The 25964-nt window shown below is 48.1% G+C and overlaps 1 protein-coding gene and 1 long non-coding RNA gene across 2 annotated transcripts; both read right to left on the bottom strand.

Annotated features, from left to right (window-relative positions):
• Positions 1-3270: 3270 nt before the first annotated feature.
• On the bottom strand, positions 3271-25878 carry LOC149363701 (neprilysin-1-like). Its single transcript, XM_089569963.1, has 18 exons — positions 25721-25878; positions 22279-22365; positions 19704-19906; positions 18059-18241; positions 17537-17623; positions 16200-16330; positions 15672-15903; positions 15022-15120; positions 14394-14471; positions 13565-13677; positions 12893-12951; positions 11461-11512; positions 9868-9935; positions 8208-8338; positions 6223-6288; positions 5470-5577; positions 5036-5112; positions 3271-3534 (listed from the first exon to the last, which is right to left on the bottom strand). Exons 1-18 carry the CDS (start codon positions 25872-25874, stop codon positions 3435-3437), a joined length of 2028 nt encoding a protein of 675 aa, XP_089426089.1. The 5' UTR covers positions 25875-25878; the 3' UTR covers positions 3271-3434.
• LOC149363702 (uncharacterized) lies at positions 20429-22006 on the bottom strand. The gene is made up of 2 exons (XR_016288581.1): positions 21195-22006; positions 20429-20572 (listed from the first exon to the last, which is right to left on the bottom strand). It is a non-coding gene; the product is annotated as an uncharacterized LOC149363702 (long non-coding RNA).
• Positions 25879-25964: the final 86 nt, after the last annotated feature.

Genomic DNA, 25964 nt, shown 5'->3' on the forward strand with positions numbered 1-25964 from the left:
AGGTGCTGGCACGCAGGTCAGAATTTTAGCACCTTCATTAGAGTGCACGTTATCTATAACGCAACTGTAGCTTACAGAAGTGATATGCAGCTTAATTGCAGCTATTAACAGTACACGCGCTTCCGCGAGAAAAACATTCAACCAGCGTTTGTGCATGTTCGTCAAGATTATGCATGCATTCCCTGTCGACAGCAGGTGGCAGACTATAATTGGGCTGAATGTACCCCGATTCTTCTCCGCTCACAACAGACTTCATGAATGTAGCAACTGCCGCAGCAGAATCACAAGGGTCTTCTGCGGTGACACTTCCTGCGTGGGAGAGTGAGGGAACTGCACTTGCACCTTGCCGCCGTAACGGCAGACTTGACTGGACACAGAATCAGCGGGCTAGTTTGTTTCTAAGCGCGTTTCCAGTGTCTGGAAGTGGCGCCTTTGATTAGTCGGATAGCACCATTGCAAAGACGTCATAGAAATGGCATCAAGGCAGTTCGTTTCTTGCGGGCGTTCGAACAAAGAAGGGTTTCGAGACTCATTCCCGGTTTTCTGAGCAATGCAGCTACCTCTCCATGCAGAAAAAAAGAAAAAAAAATGTTGGTAGTGTTTCTGAGAAATAACCTATTTGTTTTGTTTAGATTGGTATATCCATTTAGTGTCCTTTTAAATACCCGTTGGGTTGTGTGACGATGTTGTAACTGACAAAGTGAACGAGAAGCATGACTGAGGACTAAAGTTGTTAGTTAATGGTGTTTAACTCTGGCTGTGAGAGGCACCGCAGTGGGGTGCTCCGGATATTTTTGACCACTTGGGTTTCTTTAACGTCTTACAGTACACGAGCCTCTAGCATTTCGCCTCCATTGAAAGCAACCGCTGCGGTCAGGATCGAACCTGCGTCTCTTGTGCTAGCAGCAGAGCACCATAACCACTGAGCCACTGCGGACGTTAAAAGAACCGCAATAGCTAAAGGAGGTAAGTGAAGGAGGAGTGTACAGCTAGAGCGCAAGGAGGAAAGCGGTGGAGGCAGCTAGGCAGTAGCATGTGGAGGAAAGTGGACGAGAAGTAGGAGAGAGCGGTGCTGTGCTCGGTCTGCGGTGGCTGCTGCGAAACATGCCGCCTCCATTGGGCACTGCGTATTCCCTATGCGATCGCCCCAACAGCTGCTCTTAGCTTTCGCACTATCAAGTATAGTACCCGTCGGCCAGTTTTAGAGAGTTAGCGTTTATTAGCTCCTCCTTCAGCTTCGCGCCGTTGTTGGCGTCCGCATCGCTACCTGCCTTGGTTGACAGTTGGCGAAGTGCAGAGGAAAATTACCCTCTCCACTTTTAGGGGAAAGTAAAAAGGGAATGAGGTCCTCGGAGCCACCTGCTTCGGTTGGCGGGTGGCTATCACACCATAACTTACACTCGAACATTAATGTTATGCTGTATAAACTCTCAGCTGTATGAACTCTGTATAAACTGCATAAACTCTCAGCTAGGACGGTTACGAGTGCGGTTTGGTTTGGTTTGGTTTATGGGACGTTAAACCCCATAAACCAGACCAAACCGCACTCGTAACTGTCCTAGCTGAGAGTTTATGCAGTCCATGTCAACAAAAAGCATTGGCTTTCATGACTTTTCAATTGGAAAATTCCTGGTTGTGTATGGACACAGTTGAAATCTCCACAGTTTGCAATGACTATCTGTTAATACATAGAAGGTTTAGCCACTGGCTCCCAACAGGAAAGTTCTATTTAGGCCTAGCAAGCATACTTGACAACCACCTTGCACGACTCATAGCTGCCGCAGGAAGAGCACTACGGAAGATGAAGCAACAACTGACAGTAATGTTCTACGAGTCGTATTGGAAAAAACGCTGTAAAAGGCACTCTACACTAAAAACTCTAACAGGCGCTGTCCAGTCTTGCTTAGAGTCCTGGTTTCACATGAGGATGCCCACACCATAGGAATAAGGCTTCAAATATTGAGCTGATGGGGAATGTGCAGAATTCTTACGGGGCGATATCGCTCATGAGGTGATGGTGTTTCTCATGACCAGCGAAGAAGTGTTTCATGCAGCTCTGAAGAGCTCGAATAGTGATTTATCTCATTCACTGCTGCGCTTAGATGAGGTAGCGTCGACTAGGCCGTCAATTGATTTTCAATTAGCGTCTATGTCGCCAAAGGCTCCAGTCGCATACGAAGGGCCCATCACGCAGTCTTGCAAATGCAGGATTTTCTTCTTGAAGGATGGCGGCTGCAGACGACCCTGGTCATGCATGGAGCAAAAGGACTACTTTGCAGCACTAAACGAGGCCCACTGTGTGTGGCAGTGCCATTGCGTGACTGAGGGAGTCGATCAAATAACGTCTGTAGCAACAGGTACCACTGCAGTACAGAGCGCCTCGTCCCGTGCACCTTCTATCCTTTAGGAGGCGCGGCTGGTATTATGCGAGTGGCCGTCAAGAAATAGTTGAACGGCATTTGTTATTCACATTAAACAGAACCAAAGAAGCATTGCAGACATAGGATATTCCTGCTGCAAGCTGAGAGAGAGCGAAGGTAGCGAACAACTTGCATTCAAGATTCGGTTTCAAGAGACTCAGTATAGCGCAATCCTAATCAACTTCTCCAAGGCACCGTCTGTCCAGAGTGTAGCTATAATTACCATAGAAAGCCAATGAGGTGCTTTTTTGATGATAAATATAACAAAACTGCAAGCGCAGGAGCGATCTGCCGACGTATTGATTTTTATGCTGCAACTTTATGATATACAAAAAAAGTTGCACTCATAAACTTCCTGTTGAAAAAAAAATTACGTTTGTCTTCTAGGATTTCTGGGAATTAAGTACTACGGAGAAATAAAACATCTTTATTCCTGTATGAAGCAGCAGAAATACATTTCTTGAAGAAAAAGGAGCACTAAAGGAACAGATACAACGAAAGTATTATGACATGGCTTAATGTTTCGATTGTGCCTCAGGCGAATATATTAGAAAGAAATACTAACTGTATGAACGTGTAAAAACGCATGTATAACTAACTATACGTACACCAATGTATTAGCTGTAAATTGCGCCAAGTTTAAGGGCAAACGCGTTTTCATCGCCACCTGCGACATTTTTAGTTTGCAATGCGTTTACACTAAGGGTCAAAATGTATAGCACAACGTCGCAACACACCGATCGTAACCTAGCTCCCCTCGCGCCATACAGCTCTCTTAGCGGTGCACCCGGTGTGGTACGCGGCTGCATCGACACCTTACGATCTGTCGAAAATATTGCAAGGCTGAGTATATAAGGCGAAGCTTTGTATTTGAAGCTCGCGGGCGCTCAAAAGCCTCGAGGAGCAAGCAGCCCAGCCCACGGTGGCCCAGCCTATACGAGCTCCACGGCGGTCGGTCAGTGCGCGCTGCGGCCGGCAGAGTAGCGCGCGCAGCCGTCCATGCGGTGGCTGGAGTCACCAGACGATGCATTTCTGCTCGGGGTTCATGATGGTGCCGACGCGGCAGCCGAACGCCTCCGAGAACCGCTCGAAGTTCATCAGCGGGATGATGGTTCTGCGAAAGAAGCCGCAGGCGTGCAGAAGAGAACAGTTAAGGGGCATTCGCCACTTTAGCAGTGGAAATTTTTGAAAGTGGAAATTGAAGACATCATAATTATCTCCCTCTCGGTGGACATCTCAATGGCGCCGAGAAGGAAGGGATGATGAATGAGGCGCCGTATAGTGAAGTGCTCCGGATTAAGACCACATGGGGTTCCCTGACGTGTGTGCACTGCTATCATGCAGCACTAGTACAGCACTTGTAATGCGAAATGGTTGTATGGCTCATCGGCAATGAAACCCGGGGTTTATGGGGGTTTAACGTCCCAAGCGACTCTGGCTATGAGTGACGCCGTAGTGAAGGGCTCCGGAAATTTCGACCACCTGGTGTTCTTTAACATGCACTAACATCATAGTACACGGGCCTCTAGAATTTCACCTTCATCAAAATTTGACCGCCGCAGCCGAAATCGAACCCGCGTACCGGAATCGGCGTTAACCATAGAGCAATGGCCGCAAAAATAACAGATGACGTCACTGTGGTATCGAAGGAAAATGAAGTTTCTTCCGAAGGTGCGGGGAATTTAACCCAGGACTTTCAGATTGCGAGCATGCAAACCATACAAAACCGCGTTGCTTCTTGGCGAACAAAGGTGAATATCCAGTACATGTGTTGCCTTACGACTGCATGCTAACGAGTAGGTGTGTCATTAGAAAGGCAGAGAAAACATTTTAGAAGTAAATAATAAAACAAAATAAAAACGGTCTCATTCAAAGCACATTAGTCTGAAGTACCTTGCTTAATTTTTGGCATTTCACCTGTTGGAGCATGGCCGCCGTGGCGGGCTGAGATTCTGTGTCTCCGTACTCAGCCTGTTGCGTGTGCTAAAAAGTGTCTATGCAGCGTGAGATACTATTGCGTAAGCAATATTACTACATGTTTCAGCCCTTCGTGTCGGGGCGGCCGCGAGGCACGTTTGACCTTGAAGGGCGGCGCGAGGTGCGGCGCACTACAGCTGTAGCCGCGCCGCTGCCGAGTGGAGGCGCTGCCCTCGCCGCGCTCTGGCCAGCTGCGGAGTGTGGAGAGGAGGCTGGAGAACGGGGGGGGGAGGGGGGGGTATAAAATGCGTTCGCTCGCTTGCCGGCTCCGTCATTATGCCGCCTGACAAACAAAGGGAGGCTACGTCGGCTTGACGAAGCCAGGAAACGACAACGGGCTTCGGAGACAGATGAAGAACGCGAACAGCGCCTTGCTAAGTGGCGCGCTCAAGACGCTGCTAGACGGGCGCACCGCGCCTCTATCAAAACCGAATCGTCTACAACAGGTGATGATCCCGAATGGAACGCTATGGATGCTTACGCAACCTACCAGGTTTAACCAAAGCTAAACCCCAGCAAATTTTTTCTAAAGCATTGTGCCGGCGTAAAAGATTCAGTGTAAAAGATGTATGGCACAAAGAAAAGCAGGCATTAATGTGGACTGTTAGGGTATTTTGTGAAGGAAGGAAGGTGCTCACCGGAAGCGGCTGGGTATCGTTTCCCGAGGGTTGAGGTACGAGTACATAGACCTCTTGCGGGAAACTTCGCACCTCGACTGAAAGGGAACGAGAATGGCGTCAACGATGTGCATGACGAAGCGGAGTGCTACACGGAAGACTTAAAGAGTGCCGATTCTTTGCTGAGTACACTCCCAGCCTGTAGGTCCCTATTGCTAGAGAGGAGGGTTGGTGGAGAGGTGACCGGTGCTTATCGTAAAGCTTCTGGAGTATATGCATTCTGCTCGCTTGGGGCTTGGGCTGGAAGCTTCTCTTCAACAGACGCCAGATTTTCCGGGGGTGAGGGGGAGAGATGCAGTAGCACTGCTTTTGCAGTAAAGGATACGAGCTCTTTGCCTGTCCGTTATTGAAGAGACGTGGCACAAGCACTCTGCCGTGGAGCTTTACTCACTCACCAGCGCGTATGCGATAAAGAAGACCTGGTCCATGGTGTAGGGCTCCGTCCCAGGGATGGCGTACATGCCGTACAGCTCTTCGTACTTGATCATGTACACGCGGTAGGCCTGCGCACGAGAATGCGCGCACCAGTGTTGGCGAAAAGAAATGAGTTCATCTACACAGGTCGGAAAACAGGTTGACACATTTTAGTTGGTCAGCAATTTTCAGGCAGAAAATGACAATATACGTAGATGCTGGTACGGTGGCTGTATGCGTGGAAGCAGCCGGCAATGTACGGCTTGAAATACGTCAATAATATAACGCTTATTAATGTGTATTATGGTTTATGAGCTGTATTAGTTTTGTCGAATCGCACTTATGACACGGGAGTACGCATGCTAACATATTCTCGTGCTGGAGATGGACGTTAAAATGCATAGACTCAAAGCTGACATTGAACTTCCGCTTCAACTAGACGCGAAATTTATACAACAAGAGAGCATGTCTGATTTGTTATTACAAACATGTTCAAGTATGCTAGAAAAAAGCTAGGGTGCTTGAGCTGGCAGTGGAGTAAGCTCAGCGATTAAAACTGCGAATAAGGACACAGGCATGAGTGCCCTTAAAAGAGCGCATTATTTTTGGCCGCTTGCTCTATCATACGATATGTTTACAGTTCCGGTTCCTCCTCCCTTTGCAAGAAAATTTCGTGCAGACGCTAAGAACTGATGAATTTTGTTTCATATTTTTTTCCATGGAACCGGGCTTACCTTGAAAGCCTGCCTCAGTCCCGCGTTGTCTGCAATGTTGCTTTCGAGGGTGCCGTTGATATTAAGCTGGAAGAAACGTCGAAAATGTTGCATGAGGCAGAATATCACTATTCAAAAATTCTTTTTCTGCCTGTCGTACTTCTGCTCAAACCTTGGTTTGCCATGCTGCCACAATAAGCTTGCGCAAGAACCTTTAAATCTTCTATCATCAGTGCAGGCAGAAACTCGGCGTAGAAAATATATTTTCCATTCAGATCACCGTGATGAGGATTTGTTTACGAACTCATCTAGGACTCGCGATCGGCATCAGATTTTCTGATTCAACCGCACAAATTCACAGTACGGCAGAAAAGTTATTCTTGAATGCAGTTAAGAGAAACCCTGCTCTTTTGGCAAATGCTCCATATTAATACATCGGGACGGCTTTATACGATGTTTGAAGAAATAACGCTTGGAAAAAGGAAGCGCGAATTTTCCGGTGTATAAGGCGTGTTTATTTTTTCCAGTATATACGGCGAAAAATGGGGCTTCACCACGCGCCATTTGTTACCGCCGAGTAACTATGTTTGGAAAGAAAGTTCATGTGTAAAAGAGTTAGGAATAGAGTATACATATTTAAAATGTTATTTTATGGGTAGAGTCACCCAACCTCGCCACTATCGGCTGTGACGCAAAGCGCGCGCCACTGCCGCATCCTGTCCAGTCGGTCCAGCCATATTCTCTAAAGTTTCGCTTTTGGCTACGCGCTCGTCATGCATTGTCATGGAGGAAGGAGAGTTCTTTCCTTCCTCCATGTGCGTTGTTCTTGATGAACATGACGCACCTGCAAGGCGAAGGAGCTACGACGTAAAATTCGAATTGCATGCTGTTTCATATGCGCTGGAGAATGGGTGTCGGGTAACAGGCAGACATTTTGACCTCACGTGAGCGAAAAAAAATATATGAGTCTGGCGCAAAGCAGCAAGAGCGCTGCTGTCGACGAAGCTAACAAAAAGGCAGACGGTCTATAGCGTGTCTGTGCACTACTCACAAACGACCAGCCATCGATGAAATGGCAAGGACTCGGTTTAACGACAGCCACCATTCAGTTTGTACACAATTTTTTTATCTTCGCGTTCACAACAACAAAGCCATGCCCTCTGATTAAAGGGCTGCTACAAGCCGCCAACTGTTGCGCACCGCAAATCCCTCAGCCGCGGAACAGATTTCTAGCCTTCTTTCAATGCTCCTTCACATTATTCGGTAAGCAAACGCACAAAAGATCGTTTCCCCATTTGATTTCTTGAGCACACACGCTGGCCGATAGTGAGCTGTCTCCTCGCAGACCAACACTGCTTTGTGTCCGGTGCAAACCAAAACGGAGGGAAAAAATTTTTAGGGAAGCAGTGTACCAATTAAGTATGCAGTACAGTGTCCGAGGCTGCAGCGCAGTCCGGTATATGAGAAATGACATCACCAAGGGACTGAAATCGGACTGAATGAATTGAAGAAAAGATGGCATGGATCTATGTCACGGTATTCTGCTGTCTTTCTGCCGCTGGCGCCGCGTGTCACGACGGTGCCTTACTGTCTTGAATACAAAATGCTTGCACGTGGCACCAAGAGCGCCATGATGGTGGATGTAGAGCCGGTCACATCTTTAGCTGGCGTGCGTGACGGTCGCGTTTTCCGTGCTCCTGTAGCTTATGACGGAGCGAACTTCCGAAAATATCAAATTTAAGCACAAGCTCACTAAGCCCGTGCTTAATATTGAGCTTTCCACAAGTTAAGCGCAGGAGCACAGAAAAAGCGGCCGTCGCGCACGCCAGCTAAAGATTTGGCCGGCTGTACATGCGTAGATTACACAGCTCCACAGGAAGCGGCGGTAAGCAGATTAAATAAGGGTGGAGCCTTTTACCACGGTTTTAATCCACCAACATGGCGGCCACTATGACGTCGGCGCAAGGCACACAGGCCTCCGATTTGCGCACAGCGTGGCCACTCACCTTTCGGCCGGTGACGGGGTTGGTGAACTGGTCGTATTGCTCGAGCAGGCAGCGTGAGCCCGTGATGAACTTGCGGTGGGTCTGACGCGACCACCACTCGACCAGCTTGCCCCTGTCATCGTACATGGCGCCTGCGCAGCATGCAGGGTGTCCACGCCTAAGTGATCCGTCTGATCTCAATCATTGGTTACGCCCTAACTGCTGAATTTACTGACTTTACATGCATACTGTGTCTGGTGTTCTACGCCGGATTTAGTTATCTTGAAGGCATAAGCAGTGTTACAAGCGAAGACTCATGGAGAGACCTGCATATCAATGTTTTACGAGAGAAAGTACATAAATAGAAAGTCATTCGCGCAATGTCCACGAGTGGCGATGTTGAAACGATTAAGTAAACCAACAGGCCTGATGTTATAGTCTTCTTTGTGGCCCGATATGACTCGGCACATTTATTTCCCCGATGAAACATCAGGAAGACATGTAGAGGGCAAGTCTATAAGCTTAGTGATGTTACATGCCATAACCGAAAATTCCCTCAATTAGACAGGCAATTTCCTATTTAATGCCCTTTTTCCATGCAGAAGGCTGAAAACTCCGCCGAAATTGGAACAGTTTCGGTCGTTAAGGTTTCCCGAAACTCCGTAAAAATTTCCTTCTCGGCAAATTTGATTCCTCAAGTTTTCTGGAAAAAGCAAATTTCCCTAAATGTGACATCACTGTCTAGGCTGTCGAACCGGGCCTCTCATGCGCTGTACAGCCCAAATTCCAACTTCGGTTCCAAATACTGCTTGCTGTATCCTATGCTTTCTAATGGGTCCTGAACCTGTAACAGTTTTGTGTGCCCACAACATAGCGAAGGCTTCGGTTCTGGCCGTTTTGACGTTATTGGTTGCATGAGAATTTTCGCACAGCAGCCTCCTTTCACAAGCTTTGACAACGCTGCATGTGGCACTTGAGGCATAAGTGAACGTATCACACATCGATGTTGCGCTCGTAATCCCTCTCAAGGTTAAGTTTTAAGGGAGCTCAAAGTTACAAAGCAGAAGGAGATACAGATTATCGCACCCGACATGCATTCGGATGTCGTGGGTTCAACTCTCACTGGTGGCATTCTCTCGTTTATTCTACATTTCCTCGCCGACAACAGCAGCAACAAAAAGAAAGAGAGCGATATTTTCCTGTACTTTCCAAGGTGTGAAAGACATTCGTCTCGTCGCTCGTGTATCTTTAACGAGGCCCTCACACACTCTCCTGTTCTTTCCAATTCTCAGCGAAATGTAGGTTTCTTTACGATGAGGCCAGTAAGCTTTGCTTGAGTGGGTGTGCTTAAATGGACCTTAAAATGATTTTGATGAATGATGGAATACCGATCGCCCGTGCGCTTTTCTTAACCTTACTAAATATAATTTGTGGTCCGTTGAAGCGCAACAAACCATTACTTTACGCGACGCTTGATAATAGAGCGCCGAAACGTGCTTTGTAGGATTCTGCTCGCGCTTGGACGTGTACTCTGTAATGGCTGAGATTAGAGAAGATATGAAGTGGCGAATAAAAGAAGCGGGTGCTACTCTTCATAGTGATATCCTCAGAAGGCATGGCGCGCATTGAATATTGATACTCAAACGACGCATACAGGAAATATGGACATGCATGTACACACCGTGTTCGCCGAAACCATGAGTGATTTCTTGGCCAATGATAGAACCAAGGGCGCCAAAATTGATGGGTCTGGAAAGAAGATAAAATTTTAGACAAGAAGTGTGTTCTGTAGACTAGCGTGATGCCTTATGCATCACAAGTCTTGAAGCTGCGTACAATTCCTTTTACAAAAAAATTTCGAACTGCCAGTGGCTATCATGAATTATTTCTATTTAAAAGAAAGGTAAGAAAGCATGCATGAAAAATATACGATTGAAAGAATTAGCACGTTTAAAATGCAATTGGTATAAGCGCTTTATTGTCACTAAAAGCGAAGCGGCGTTACTGTAATGACCCAGCGAAATAACGTGTAATAAAAAAAATCAGTATACGCATAACAATGTAGTTGAATGATCTGATTTGATATGCAGACGACACAATAACGGTCTAAACCGGAAGATCTACGACCACATTTAACTGAACGAGATCACTCAAGATGAAATGGCTATATCAGGCACACAGGAAATTCATTTATGGCTAGTTCTTTATTTGTTGCTTGCAATACACATGTTCTTGATTCCTCATGTTATTTTAACTAAAATACTCGGTCGGCTGTTAATTTTAGCTCCTATAGTACAGCAGACGAAAAGTGTATTATTTTCCTTCAAAAATAGCAACATTACTGACTTAGATGGTTAGTTATTCCACCGGTTAGGCATGTACTAGATCTTATATCACTAGCGCTAGAACATATTTTTAAACTTACTTTTTTTTTTCCTAGCGGAACATTCCCTAAAAACTTCAACTCCACCAAGTAACAGTTGTGTACTAAGATAGGGACAAAAACGAGCTTTGAAAGACAATTTACTAAGAAAAGGACAAAAACGAGCTTTGAAAGACACATTTAAAAAAGGCAGTTCGTAAATTATGAATGTTCCACTTGACAGCCACAAAGACGTTATATCTTTTTAGAAAATTGAATATGACGTGCGTCCCTGAAATTCACAGAACAATTTCAAAAAACAGACGCCGACCAGTCGAATGAAATTTGTAATTGACGCTTCGGCGCCCAGAACGGGGGCCTTGTTCACAATCAAGTGAACAAGGCCCCCGATCTGAGCGCCGAAACGTAAATTTCAAATTTCATTTTACTGGTCGGCGTCTCTGTTTTTTGAAATGTACCCCCCCAGCCATACGGCGTTCCGTCACACTCTCGACTTCTTCACAGAACAATGTTCATCGACCGCTATGAGGAAGGCATTAAAAAAATAACACCATTTTTTTCAATATCGAGAATTTATCGCAAAAAATGTATGCACTTCACATTCGCCAATTTGAACAATGGTAAACTCTGCGCTCGCGAAGAAATATGGCAACAAATGCTGATCTCCCATTTTTCTTGAATCAAGTTAGTGGTCATGTACTGCTATTATTTATGTAAGCTTGCTCTATATTGCTGTATACACGGGGCCGCGGACCCCGTCGAGCCCATCTTGAGGCGTTTTGTCGGTTGTCCTACACCATTGGCGTTGAGAATAAACTGGCTGAAGAAAATAGAAAGCTGCGCTGTTTGAATCGATCCTTGGCTGAGTGTGTTGCAGAATGGGTTACTTACGGAGGCATCTCGAGCAGAAAGAATGGATATTGGATGTAGTCCACCGGCAAAACTGAGGGCGGGAGGGGCGAAAAAATTCAGTTCAAATTTTATGCAGTATACAGTCTATACTAGTATACCTTCTGAATATTTTAAAATATACACGGCCTGCTCTTCAGCAAGCGGAAGACAAGGGAAATGCTTTTGTGTCATGATAAAAAGGTCAGTAAATATGTTTTCACTGTGCCCAACTGTGATACATTCGTGCTATACTTTGGGTTCTTCCTGAACAACTGAGATCTGTGGTGTGATGCGCCCGATGAAAGCGTGCGTTCGTGCCGAACCGCACGGTTAACATGATCTCAATGGGCACTGAAATTCCCCCGGACGTCCTGTGGACGTTTAGGATGTCTATGGGACGTCCAGGGAAGTTTCAATCCCTATTCTTTATTTTCAAAGTCTTTATTTTCAAACGAATCTAATTTTATTTTTGAATGTAGTCTATTTTCAAACGAAGCAGAAATTTTCGGACTAGGAGTCACGTGACGTCCAACTTTCGCTCCGGAAGCTCCGCGCCTGGCCCGCGTGGGTAGAAAAGCCGCGTGCATGTTTAATCCGATTATCGCGTCCTCTTCGGACCTTCGCCTTCGCAGGTGATGGTAAGCGGATTAGGCGTGCACAAGTTTGTTCGCCACGCTACGTTCACTAACATCGGGGGGCCTAGCGCAAAAGTGGGATGTCCCGTGACGCCTGGTCTTCGGTGGTCTACGGCCAATGGTCTGTCCTTTGAAGTCTCACAGGCAAGCAATTACAGACATTCAATATAAAGCTATTTCCGCCTGCACACATTGCGACTACTACACTGTCTAACGCTTTGCTTACGGTAAATTACCAGTTTGGCCGCAACGGAGCATGACACTGCTAGATGGGCATGGCGCAAAATGCATATATTGCACATGGAGTAATATGATTAAATGTTTGAGCTGTTAGAAGTCGGACCATGCTGGGCCTATGACAACGGGAGGTAGCTAAGCTCTACAATTTCACTGCTGTAAATGCCTGCGGTTATTCTTTGTATACTCTAACGGAGTCTCTCTGTGACTCACCGAAAGAAGCGAGTTTTGATTCGTATGAAGTGTGCATACGAAATTAAACGATCTCCTCTTGAAAAGATGCAGTATTCTGAGCTATTTAGAGTGATGAAGTGAGTTTACAGAGTGGTAAACGAGACATAAAGTCAAAATCTTGGTACTCGATAAAGACATTTAAGTGAGGCTTCTAAAAGCAATTATGTTGACGGGGCCACTGAATCAGTCCGAAAAACAGGAATAAGTTCGATTTAGTGTGTTCGAAATGACGACGAGATTCCACTTACTCTCGTCCAAGATTTCGTATTCACTTTGTATATATTGTATATATGAAGAAGGTGCAGAGAAGCAACCGAGACGCTTACGAATATAGTTGCCAAGATGGCTGTAGAAGGTCGAGCCGTCGATGCTGCCAGGATACCAGCTGAAAAACAGGTCGCCGACTTAGACAAACGAAGAAGCATCATAGCGCGTCTGTTCGGTGTCGCTAATCGGGGCGGGACAACTGAAAAATCAACAGGGCACTCCATCTAAAGTTGGCCCGTCACACAAGCGTATACTGCGCTCTCTCCATAGTATCCTTGCATTGGAAAACGTCGAGTGATTATTCCAGGTCTATTGATCATCCGACAAGTTCAAAATTTTAGGGTGCTCCTTCAAGAAATGTACGGCCCACCTGTATGCAGCAGCTTCCCGTTTCGCATCGTCCTTTCACTATCGTTCTTTCACTCCACTCTAGCATCTCTAGCGCAGCATCTCTAACTCACACAGGTTATCCGAACCGCCATTATATATGTAGTAAAATGAAGATACAGGGTAACAGGCAGTCGTGAACCGGGCCGACTAAGTGACAGCGGCGCATGCGCATCATGCAAGTCATCATGCTCGCATCGGCACACGCGACAGCATCCAGTTATCAGCGAATCAAAAGGAGCATGCCAGGGGTCTCTCCATATAATGTTTGAGCAAAAAGAGAGAGTGTAGGTTAAGGCATATCTGTACAGAGGGGGCGCGTATAGGCACACGTATAAACGCACCCGAAGTCCGGGGCCCTGCGCACGTTGCGCAGCTTAGAGAACCCGATGCGGCTGTGGATGAGGAGCACCTTGAGGAAGCTCACGAAGAACTCTTCCTTGCGGAGGTCGGTCAGCTGTGAGGCAATGGGCCAGAATTAACACCGCATGCAGGCCATTTAAATTTCTAGACCAAGCTGCCAATGAAAATATTTGTTTCATTCTCTGCACAAATGGAATAAGCCATGAATGAATTCTTGCTTCGGGAATCGACAGTAGGCAGCTGTTAGCGTCCGCGGGAGCCACCGTAATGTGTGCACATTTCGCGTAGCAAAAAAAGGGTAAGGAATAGTAGCGGAAAGGGCAAACATCGTTGAGACGCGACGTGTGGCCAGTTTCATTAGGTGCATGATGCCGCGAACGGAGGAATTTCGAATGCGGAGGCACACGTGACAACTTTTATAAAATTTTGCGAACAAAACCTCTGGATGAGCGCCTGGTACCCGCGCGAATATTGCGGTCCACTTTCTGGCATAAAATTATCAAGTCGAACTCAATATGGAGCAACCAAAGCAAACATCAAGTATCGGTTCGGTTGTATCAGTATCTCACCAGGGCTCTTACACCATTTCACCGTTGCGCATGATTATCGACGCAACAGCTAAAGCGGTGAAAGTTGAAGCAGGACAAAAATAGTATTTGAAGTGACTGCCCCAGCCGGAAAGCTGGCAGGTAGACAGTGCTTTCCATGGTTATACCGAAACCCGTAATGGTCATGCTTAAACTTGTTGACCACACACACAAAAAGGATAAAATTGGGCGTTGGCTCCCAAACTGCATGCGTTATACTCACGTCCTTGTAGTACTCGTCCAAGTCGCGGTCACTCCTGATCCACGGAGGGTAGCCGATGTTAAGCTGCAGGTGGTGGAGCTGCAGCAAGAAAAGCAACGAAAACGCGGGTGTGGATGCTGCCGCCACTAAAAGTCGGTTTTGAAAAACTGGAGGGAATTGTTGCGGTAGTTCATAAATCTGTTTGCATAAACGTTCGGGGAGTACGGAATGTATAAAATTAAGCAGTTGCGTTCCAGGCAACACTGTGGTCCTTTTTTCCTTAGTACTGGAATGCGGCTATGCTCTTCCGCCACCGGTGAATTAGTCTTTGGACGCAGTCGCGAAAGAATGCAGGCTACTGCTAAGACCAATAACGGCGCGCAGAACTGATGGTGTTTTTGTTGGATGCAGTGTGTGTACCCTTCCGATGTTCTTTAATGTTGGGAATGAATCAGAAATGTTATGACGTCAGTAGAGGAGAGGCAAAACAGTCACCGTCATGCTTCTGCAATGGCATGCCGCAGCTATAGTGCGTTACTGCTAGTGGTGACAATATCGAAAAGTGACATGCTCTAATAATTTTAGTCTATCTCTAAGTCTGTGCCCTCTAAGGTTCCTCGGTGCTGTCGCCTCGTGCACACCGACCCACCTTCTGCCGGGCCCTGTCCTTGGTCTCGACGTCCATCCAGGTGTTCATGTCGATGAGGACGGCGAATGCGTCCCGCACCTCTTCAGCCAGGTCGTACACCTAAGGGCGCCGGTGGAAAATGAAGTCACGGAGGCGTTGGAACGTATGCAATGTGACGGCTCACCCAAACCATTTTTCACATGCTGTGCCGTTACTAAGATTTATGTACCGTGTACCTGCTCCCTGGAGAGCGAACTGTAGTACAAGAGGCTAGCAGAACTGTAGTGTAGTAGCGACTTAAAGCGTGGTACCCTCGCCAGCGCTGACATCTCCGACCCCATCTTTCCTTGTTCAGATCGCTAGTAGGATGCACCTGAGGAAAACTATGTGACGCAAAGAAGGTGCTGTTAACCTGGTTGTTCTCCTGACTTGCTGCTCCAAAATGAAAATGATGAAAAATGACATACGCTTGCTCGCTTACCCCCTTCTCTATCACTCCGTTGCTCAAGAATGTTCACTGAATAAAGATCAGCCCTGAGTCCTCGAGAAAAGCCAGAATTGCTTTTGGCAAGTGCAAAGCAGACACGCAGGATATCGCGGAACGCGCTCAAAAGTTCATGCGGATGAGGTGCAGTTCCAAAGGCCCGTGCGTGCTTCAAATAAGACCGCACCTTGCGGTAGCGCTCGGCCGGCTTGCTGATGTGCCGGTCAAAGTAGAGCCGCCCCACGGCGAAGAACAGCATCTGGCTGGTGAGGCGCACGCACTCGCGCGGCAGTTCGACGATGTCCTGCACCAGGTAGCGGTAGCGGTCGAAGCGGAAGCGCGACCGCCGGAACCGGTCCATGGTGTGGATGCCCATCGTCTGCACGATGCGCCAGCCGATGTAGTTGGCCACCGTCGAGCTGCGAGGGAGAGGGAGATAGGGGGAAGAGGAGGAGGTTGCGGCCACTGTGAAACGAGCTTGCCTTTCTACACAATTCTGTATGTGGGACATTCTTCGGGGTACCTAGTAGAAGTACCACCTGATGGCCTAGCCCTAACGCCAGCTACTGCCTGCTTCCAAAGGACAACGGGTGCCAGAGCCATAAGGAGCTTGAGACGTTGTCAGGAGAGAGACAGAAGATGACAGAGCTCCCGCTGTCGTTCCTTCGCCAAGGAGAGAGAAGATAGTCTGAATGACTATGAATCGTCAGCTCACCTTTGGACCTCCTTGAGGAGCCGCGAGAGGCGCTTCAGGTAGAGGGGGTGCATCACGACAACGTGGTCGTCCAGGTCCAGGGAGACGCCCACGTCCTTGAGTACTATGTTCAGGAAGTACACCCAGCGGATCTGCGGTGGCCGTAAGAGGGTACAGGGTAGTTTTCGTCATGAACACTACTTGTGTTACACTAGAGGACAGTTTATAAAATTCCACTAGGCAACAGTTGAGCACAACGCATTCGTACCGTACAACGCTTGAAGAACGAAAGTGCCAAGCACCATGGCTGGTCCCGAAGGATCGTCGCAGTTTGCAATACGTTCACAGCATTTCGGCACGACCAAAAATTGGGCTAGATAAAAATGGTGTTGAGTTGTAGACCGAAAAGCCGGGACACCACAGAAAAAAGCAGGCACACGACTGCGGTGCACTCAGCTCACAGTTTAACTTTCAGCTGCACGTAAGTATAACGGTGTTCAGACTTCCGTCTTTTTTTCGGTGCCATTTTTGTCGCAGTGCTGTTTGGTATAAGTAATGTTGACTTCGTTGCGTTCACAGATCCTACTGCGCGGTCAGTCATTCAGATATCCATATTTCACAGCAAGTGGCTAGAGGCTGAGTCGGTCAAAGTGAAACACAGAAAACAGGATATGCTAGAGCAACGAGACTAATATTGAAACCTCAACTCTGAGGGAATGCTTCGAAGGAAGAGCTTATGTTTGCCGAGGCTAACATGGATCTTATCCGTCGTGCAAAGGACGAGATCGGCCATCTCTCTGCGCGTGTCAGCGTTCGGGCTGGCTGTGGTCGGACTGGCCTGTTCCCGCTGCCTATATTCACCGTTTTTTTTTTAAAACGAACCCTATTCTACAGTTGAAACATTGGGACAAAACAGCCGCCATAGCTTATTCAAGGAATTAATCCAACTCGATCGTACCCTAAGTCCGCATGCGGAGCTACAGCAGCAAAAAAATATAGGGTCATCCCTAGCTGCAGCTGGGATGCTGTTGCCTTTGCTAGAAGCGGGCCAGAATTTGGGAAACATTCATAATTTTTATCTACAGATAGCTACAGTTTAGTGGGAACGTATTATCCGCATTCAACCAATGATTATCTCAGATATGAGTGAAAAGCCAACCTTTTTTTTATCCAGAGTAGTTTTCCGTTGGCCTGACAAGCACCCACAATAATGTTTCAACTTCATCGCATAAGTAACAATAGAATTCGGTCTTATGTGCAAACTGGCTGTTCCCTTTAATGCCGGAGCTGTCTATACCTCGTGCGGGAGGAAATGCTGAGTTCGAACAAAGGAGCGAGTGCGTGTCACGCCCTCTCACCTCCGGCATGGCGCTTTCGAGCATCTTGAGCGACATCAGGTTGTAGACGCTCTGCGGGTTGCGGACAACGGTCGGCGGCTCCGAGATCTGAGAAGAGACAGTTAAAAAGTCAGTGCTAGTCGCAGGCGGCGAATCCGCTAGGGCAACAGGCGCACTCCGTTGCTTGTATCCGAGTTGCCGAGTTTTCGCCGAGTGCGATCGACCTTGCTGGGTTCACATGTGCATAAAAAAATAACATTCCGCTTAATAACAATAGGAACGTATTATTGTGATTGGAAGGCACGGTCCTCCCAGGCGCGACGTTCTCTAAGCAATCCACACTCACTTGTTTTCTGCATCAGTATAACTGGGAAAATACCGCCGTAAAACAAACCAGCGATTAGTACTTAACGATTAATAGGTTCTTACGCTTTCAAAAGACTGCAGGCTATAAGGCAAGTCGTAACGGAGAGCTACTAAGTGGATTTCTTAAACTTATACCCAAATAATTTGCTTGCTAGTATGAAGGCTATCCACACTCACGGCGGCCAGCTTGGCCTCGAAGGAGACGATGTCGTTGACGATGTCGGCGGCGGCCACGTTGGCGCCCAGCAGCAGGGCGCAGCGGTAGATGTACAGCTTGTACCGGTGCAGTATGCGGAAGAAGGGCGTGCGGTAGCGGCCCCGGAGCACGGCCGTCTCCACGCCGAACGAAGGCTGCCCGATCTGCGGCGGAGGACACACACACCTCTCTTCTGGATGCGCGCCCAGTCGTATGCACGTTCGCTTCAGAGCTAGGTTTCGTTTCCTTATCGCCTTCCGTCGAAGCCCTTACAGCTATGGTATGGTATGACGTGGTGCTGTAGGTATGATGTTGCATAATACGGTACGGTATGCATGGTATGATGTGGTAGAGTATGGTTTAATGCGGTATTATGCGATATGACATTGCAGGGTACGGCACGGTAGAGCATTGTGAAGTATATATGGGATGCGTGGTGTACGGAACAGGGGTGTAACGTCCCTAAGCGACACCTGTGCTATGGGAGAGGCCTGTAGGGAAGGGCTCCGGACAAATTTCGACCTCCTGGGGTTAACGTGCACTGACATCACACAGTACATCGGAAGCTTGCATTTCGGCTTCATCAAAACGCGGCCGCTGCGGCCGGGATTGAACCGAGCGCCCTTAACGACCGAGACACCGCGAAAGATAAAGTACATGGTGTGACACGGTATGATATGGTATGGTATCTTATACGATACGGCATGGTATTGTCAGGTATCTTATGGTATGGCACGGTACGGTACTGTGTGGCATGTGTATATCACATGGCATCGTGTACTGTCGGGGACAAAAGTTTGCAAGACGCGAGTTCGTGGAAACACGTTTATTGTAGCTCAACCTTGCTACCCAGTCGCTGATATTGTATAAAGGTACTAAACGCCCAAGTGCTGCTTCTTCTGGCTACAATATGAGGTGACTGGGTAGCGAGGTGGAGCTATACACGAAACGTTTTTCCAAGAACTCACGCCTCGCAACTCTGTCTTTGATAGTCATTGCCATCATAAGCCTGAATACGCCCGCAGCAGAGTAGGCATCTCCCATGTCTCTCTCCAAGTAACCCTGTCCTTTGCCAGCTGCAGCCACCGTATCCCCGCAATCTTCTTAATCTCATCCACCCACCTAACTTTCTGGCGCCCTCTGCTACGCTTGCCTTCTATTGGAATCCACTCCGTTGCCCTTGAAGACCAGCGGTTATCTTGCCTTCGCATTACATGCCCTGCCCAAGCACACTTCTTCCTCTTGATTTCGACTAGGATGTCATCAATCCGCGTTTGATCCCTCACCCACTCTGCCCGCTTGCGGTCTATTAACGTTACACCTACCATTTTCCTTTCCATAGCTCGCTGCATTGCCTTAACTTAAGCTGAACCCTTGTCGTTAGCCTCCACGTTTCTGCCGCGTAGGTGAGTACTGGTAAGTTGCAGCTGTTATATACTTCTCTCTTGAGGGACATCATAGTACGGGTCACTAGATGTGTAGTTCTACTGCACAGCGCCGTGTGTTAACTCTTAACTATAACGTGCACCACGGTGGTCAGCAGTCTTTCTAGGTCATTATTTGCTGTATATGAGGCGCGAAACGCGTGAGCACCGACCGACGCTCTAGAGGGCCGCCTGTACTCACGTAGAGGATGTATCGCTCGCTGTTGTGGTAGTCTAGCTGGGCGCTGACCGAGATGAGCGCGTCGAGGCGCAGGTCCCGCACGGCGTTGCCCAGCATGGACAAGTACCGGAAGGGCTGCGTGCGGTTCACCACGGGCCAATGGGGCAGCTCGTAGTGCGCCAGCAGATCCTCCAGCGGCTTGGTGCCCTTGCTGTTGCGAAGGTCTGCGCACCGCATGCATGGCGCATGAAGATGTGTACGAAAGACAACGCGCGGAAGTACTACATACGCAGGTGCTAATGTTGCTCTTGCACACTAACCCAATGACGTCACTGAGGGCACGTATGCACTAAACCAATGACGGTACTAAGGGCCCATAGTACAAACAACGGTGTGAATACAACTCTTGTGCACTATACCAATGACGTCACTGAGGGCCCAGACTGGTGAGGTGGTCGCAGAGCTGGGCTGAATATAGAAATTAGTGCACTGATCTCCCAAGCAACCACCGATATCCTTCGGACGGCCGACAGAGGTCTGTTTCGGATGTTCTGTACGTCCGCTGAACATCCGCAAACAGCCGGTAGACGTCCGTCGGCCGTCCGAAAGGTGGCCAAAGGTATACGGTTCGCCGGCCGACGGACGTCCAGTTGAGTACGTCCATTGGCGGATCTTTCTCGAATATTCGCATATATGGTGCATGCGTGCTTTTTTCACTCCGCGCGATGCAATAAAACAAAAAACAGTTTGATGCATAGCAGGCATATTTTATTGTGGTTGATGATACATCAGCAGAGCAATGGGTTATATTCGGAAAATTTCGTAAATGTGACTCTTCAAATGTGGCAAGCTTGGGACACACATCCGTAATCTTCCCACCCACAGTATTTCTGAAATAAAAAGAACGCGGCAAACATCAGTCATGTAAAACAAATGGCACAATGCAGCAGCCCAAGTAAAAACATTGGAACCAATTAATAGAAGTGTTTAATGCTGCAAGTATAACAGACAATGCACTTAGGGAAAGGCATCCCTGCCTTTCCCTCTCTCTCTCTCTCAATAAGTATAAGGCAATAACTGCTCTCACTTTCCACACCATATTTGACAATGTATATGTTCTTTATTTATTCTTATGGGCCTTAGCGCACTAACCTGCGCAGCACTGTACGCGACTGCACAGAAAGCCGCAAAGCTTCCGTTGCGAACCACTGCGAACTACACGTGCTTCCTATGGTCTGCCTTTCGCGCGTTGTCACTCTTTATATAGGCACAGAGAACCTAGCGATGCCTTAAATATTAACAAGATGCGAAAATACTCCGTCCCGCAACTTTGAAGAGGAGTGGGAATTAGCCGCGCGAGTCGAGGGCTCCCGAAAGTGTGAGAACAGCACACACTTGTGGAAGCCATCTCCTCGCGCTTACTGCTCCCACTGTCCTGTGAACGAATTTTATATGAGCATGCATGCTGCATTGTCCTAGAAGCAAGTTCCAAGAAGTGTACTGGATACATACCTTCGTAGGCAATCCCATGTGCACTAAGCCTTCTTTAAACCAAGGTCGACGCAGTACGGGATTCCGGTGTTCCAGAAGAGCTTCAGGAGCTTCCCGTATCTTTCGGATTGCTTAGTTACATACTACTTTCGTCCACAGACCGAACAAAGCCACACATTATAATAACAGAGCTATAAAGCTCTGCGCGACAACACTACGCGACAAACCAAAACAGCGCTACGGAGCCGTACTGATGGATTAGATTGGACTGACCGCGAACTGACATCTATGATGATGGTGATAGCAGAATGCACGGGAGTTTTGATGATACTTACGAGTGGTTTCAATGGCAAGTTTTGCTAGCAAAACGGTGGACATGTCGCACAACTCCACTAATTTGGAGAAGTTTTATAAATATAAAACTAGTTATTGAGTTCTTGCAAAATTCTGCAACACCTGCTTCTCTTCGATAAAAGCTCGTTGGCGGCTCTTGCACTGCAGGAAGGAGTGGAATCGCACCAATTTACAAACATCTTCGCGTCAAGCCCTCCAACTGATGCAAATAAAACAGTATACATACACGAAAGACGCGAATTTTCTGTGAAATAAAAAACGTCCATACTCATGGCCTGGGAAAATACTCGGCCTTACATCCTTCGGACGTACACCTCGTCTCTCATGCGGATGTACAAAAGTGGACACTGTCCGTACGTCCGGCGTATGTACGAATACGGACATCCGAAATCGGATTGTGTTCGTACGTCCGATGGACGTCCGATCTCGGCAAAGGACGTTCGGATCTAGCTCGTACGTCCGACGGATATCTGTGGTTGCTTGGGCTCTTCCGATAAAAACACGGCACAATTACTCATACATACAGACTTGTATGCATGGAGGTAAAGCTAGGCGGCCACTAATTCGAGATTGCGAGCATACATGCTGCAATATCTCAGTTTGGCGCCCGTTAAAACTGTGCCTTGGCTAGCACGTCTGTTTACGGTATACCTTAAATTAACGTGGAACCCAGCTGGGGATGGTTTTTCACCAGCTCGAACAAGTTTTTCTTTTTTTCTGGGGGGGGGGGGGGGGGGGGGGGGTTACGTACCTATGTTGATGCAACCTTGGTAGAGCGCAGCTGCTTTCTGGGCTGCCGTCTGATCTCGATACGATATCACGGTGTTGTTCAGTATTTCTGCAAAGATTCGACGAGTGAGAAACAAAAACCCGCGCGTCATGTGTATGATCACAGGTGCTGCATGCTACACACAGCTGCCCTCAACTCGCCCAGTGCAGAACTTGTAAGCGGGTATTGTACGCAAACAATTTATGTTTCGCTCTATAAATTCGTTCGTTTTGAGTCAAGCCTATTGTCGCGCCTTGCTATGTGCCCGGAGTTGTGGTCAACCTGCAAAACGACAGACTTGCATGCCTTTCAGAATTGGTGCCGGCACGAGTACTACGACGCGCAGAAAAGCTAAAAACTGCTCCGATGAGAACCCCACATTCTCGAGCCTGTCTGCAGCAGTCTGGCACAGGATCCTTCACGCTTCACTACAGTGTTTTGGAGCTTCCTTCTTGCTACTTACGGGACATTGAGCAAGGAGACACAGTTGCGAAACGCGAAGTAATTGTAGAAATGTGGCATCTAGAAATAGGTGACAGTGTGTAGGCTGGGCCACGTGGTAAAAGTAATAGAGGGGACAGACGGATACCCTTCTCTCTCTGCTTGGGGAAGAGGAGGAAGAGGGAAGAGATAGGAACCCAACAAACACAAAACCTCCTCAAAATCTCCCAAAAATGACCCATCGGGACATTTGGAATCTCCCCAGGAGGTGCTCATTTTTCCCGAACACATCTAAAAAACGTCCCCACAACTAGCAATGTCCAAAAAGTTGTGCGTCCCATGGAAAGCCCCAAAAGGTTAATGCTCGATTTCTCGGCTCTGGTTCAATAAAATTATACATTTTTCGTGCAGCCTGCAGGCATCCAAGCGCACATATGTGCCAAATTTCAGGTGCATACTTACGTTACAGGTGGCGTAATCCACCTTTCCACTCGTCTGAATGCGTGCTGGCTCGGCCGTTCTGCACTTATCCGTTTACGTGAAATGTCCTAGCATTTTGCACACAAAGGAAATATATGAACTCAAAAAGTCACCCGATTTGGCTCATATAAGAGCAAATAGCAGCGCCATACAGAAGTAATTTCAGTTTACTAGGTGTGCTCTTAGCACGAATTGCATCCAGTCGTCCATGCCGGCGACCGCACCATACACCACCACAATCAAAATGCATTCATGTTTCAGTCAAAGAAAAACAATACAGACCGAATTGAAAGTCCGTGCCGAAAAACTTACGTTCAACGGCGCAATCTGAATGAATACAAACAGCAGACGCAAACGTATGCACCATTTAATACACAGTGTACATAACACTACGGCGCCATGCATATGATGGCCACTTTTTTCTCCAGCCCTGAGAAATCTGCAATATGAAGCAAGTAAAACAGAATACAGGCTGAAAGTTGATGCACCTTAAACGAGCATTCTAAGGGCTTCAAAAGCAGATATGCACATGCAAAAGCAAACGTATGTAAAGAGCAACTTCGGTGACAAAAGAAAAGACGAGATGGGCGTACGCTGCAGACACACAGTTTCAGGTCACGGATTTTCTTCAAGTTGAAACCCCCCTCACGCTTAGAGACTCGGAGCAAGCTTCAGCGACGTGTTATCAAAACAGAAAAAAAAAATATTAGTTCTACTAGGCGAAAATAAAAAAAAAATGCGAAAAGGGCCTGCAGTATGCTTAAATAAATAAATTAAATTAATAATTAAAATAAACCAACATACCTTGACGACGTTGCCTACGGAAACCCAGGGATGAAATACAAGGCTGCAACAGCTGAAACCATAAATTAAACGCAGGCTTCTGTCCTGCGCCTTCTCACAGCACAGCGAGCGCTCAAACTACGCGTTACACCCTCGTAACGATCCTGGGAGTTTTATTTTCTTGTGACTTAGTGTGGGGATAAGACTGCTTGGAGCCAGGCGGGAAGGTGAACGTGCTCAGGTACGTGCGGTGGCGCGCTGCATCCATGGTGCGGCAGACCGCGCATGCGGCACAGTCCAGCGTGGGAGTCGAGATCAAGGCACGATTAATCCAGTGGGAGAGAGTCAATATAACCACGCGAACACTGCACAAACTATACCGCTGCGGCAGGATGGCTGCGCGGTGGCGAAGTTGGTAGAGCAGGCTAATCCATGGGCACTCGCAGAAAGAGAGTGGTGGGTCTCGGAAGGGCCTTCCCGCCTCAGACCGTAGTAGACGGCCACGCTGCCACCACCAACGTGCTGCAGTCGTCGGAGGCGCTGAAGAATGCAGGGTGCGTGCGAGGAGTCACCTATTACCACGAACTCCGCTGCCACGAACGCCGCCTCGAACAGCGGCATCAGTAGGGCCGTGGAGCTGCGCAAAGGACTTGCGATGCGCAGCCGCGGCATCAGTTCCAAAAGGAATGGTGTGGGCACGCCGAGGTGCGCGGGAAAACTTCCGTGAATCCGTAGCTACGAAGTCCACGACAGCCGAGTTGGCGCAGTGACGAGAGCAAGAACAGCCGCGCGCTGGGGCTTGTGCTCGACCGTCTGGGGCAGCGCGAATAAGCGTGCGCAAAATGGCGTCCGTCCAGCGAGGAAGCCGGGCGAGCGACGGGAGGCCATTACCGCACTTCTGCTAGACAGCGGCGCAGCGAGGAGTGCCGATAGTCGGAGACGCCTGGAGGGACCACCACACAATTTTGAAGTTGGGCGCAAGCTGGGAAAACGCTAGAAGACGGGAAAGATGTTGACCGCCGCTGCCGGCGGCGCGATGAAAATGCAGACCGCCGCCGCCTGCCTGCAGCACGGAGCCGACGGCCCACGTGCGAGAAACGCATGCACCGAGAGAGATGCGGGGTTAACCGCTTCCTTCGGCTGTTCTAATGAAACTGCTGTTTCATCTCTGAAAACGACGAGTGCAAGAGCAAAACCTTCTTTCCCCGCAGCTTGTGGCGCGAAGGAGAGAGAAAAGAGAGCGCGAGCAGTCATTTTTATTGTTGAAAATCATTGGTCCCAAAACGTTATGCCCAGTTACATTTCTGGGACGAAAACGCATTAACTCGCTTTTGTTGCTGCTTAACACTACAGAAAAAACGTTTCTAGACCTTTAGTGGGAGCACTGCCTTTTTGCTTGTGTTTCTATGTCGTGCCTAGCTCTATGGTCTGGAAACGTTTGATAAACGTTGTACTGGGACTGGGACATTCCATCCTTTTTTGGAGTTTCTGAGGAGGTTTTGTGTTTGTTGGGAAGTGGGGAGCCTGGAAGAGGGGGATTAACTTAACTGGCTAAATTAAAACTGAAACAGCTTCCGCTGATTACTGTCCTAAGCCGGTGAACAGCCCTACAAATGTTTCGTCACCTCTGTCGAAGCTAAGCTTGACTACAGGCATATGAAACGGAAACTTCCTTGCAAAAGGGCGCCTGCGTGTACAATACATTGTCGCCAGCCCTCACCGGAGACCTGGTCCTCGACGGCCCGGCGCATGTCCCTCGCGATGCTCTTGAAGACCTCGTCCGGGGCCACCTTGGCCATGCGTGTCCAGCCACCGCAGACGTGCTCGTAGAAGTCTTCGCACGCCTCCTGGAAGTCCAGCTTGGACGAGCGCATCGACAGCGCTGCGAACGAGAAGGGCTAATTATAGCGGGTCATACATGCCAAGGCGACAACACAGTAGGCTGTGTATCTGTGGAAACATCA

The sequence above is a fragment of the Amblyomma mixtum genome, chromosome 2 (assembly GCF_055824585.1).
Source record: "Amblyomma mixtum isolate Tamu chromosome 2, ASM5582458v1, whole genome shotgun sequence".
Lineage (NCBI taxonomy): Eukaryota > Metazoa > Arthropoda > Arachnida > Ixodida > Ixodidae > Amblyomma > Amblyomma mixtum.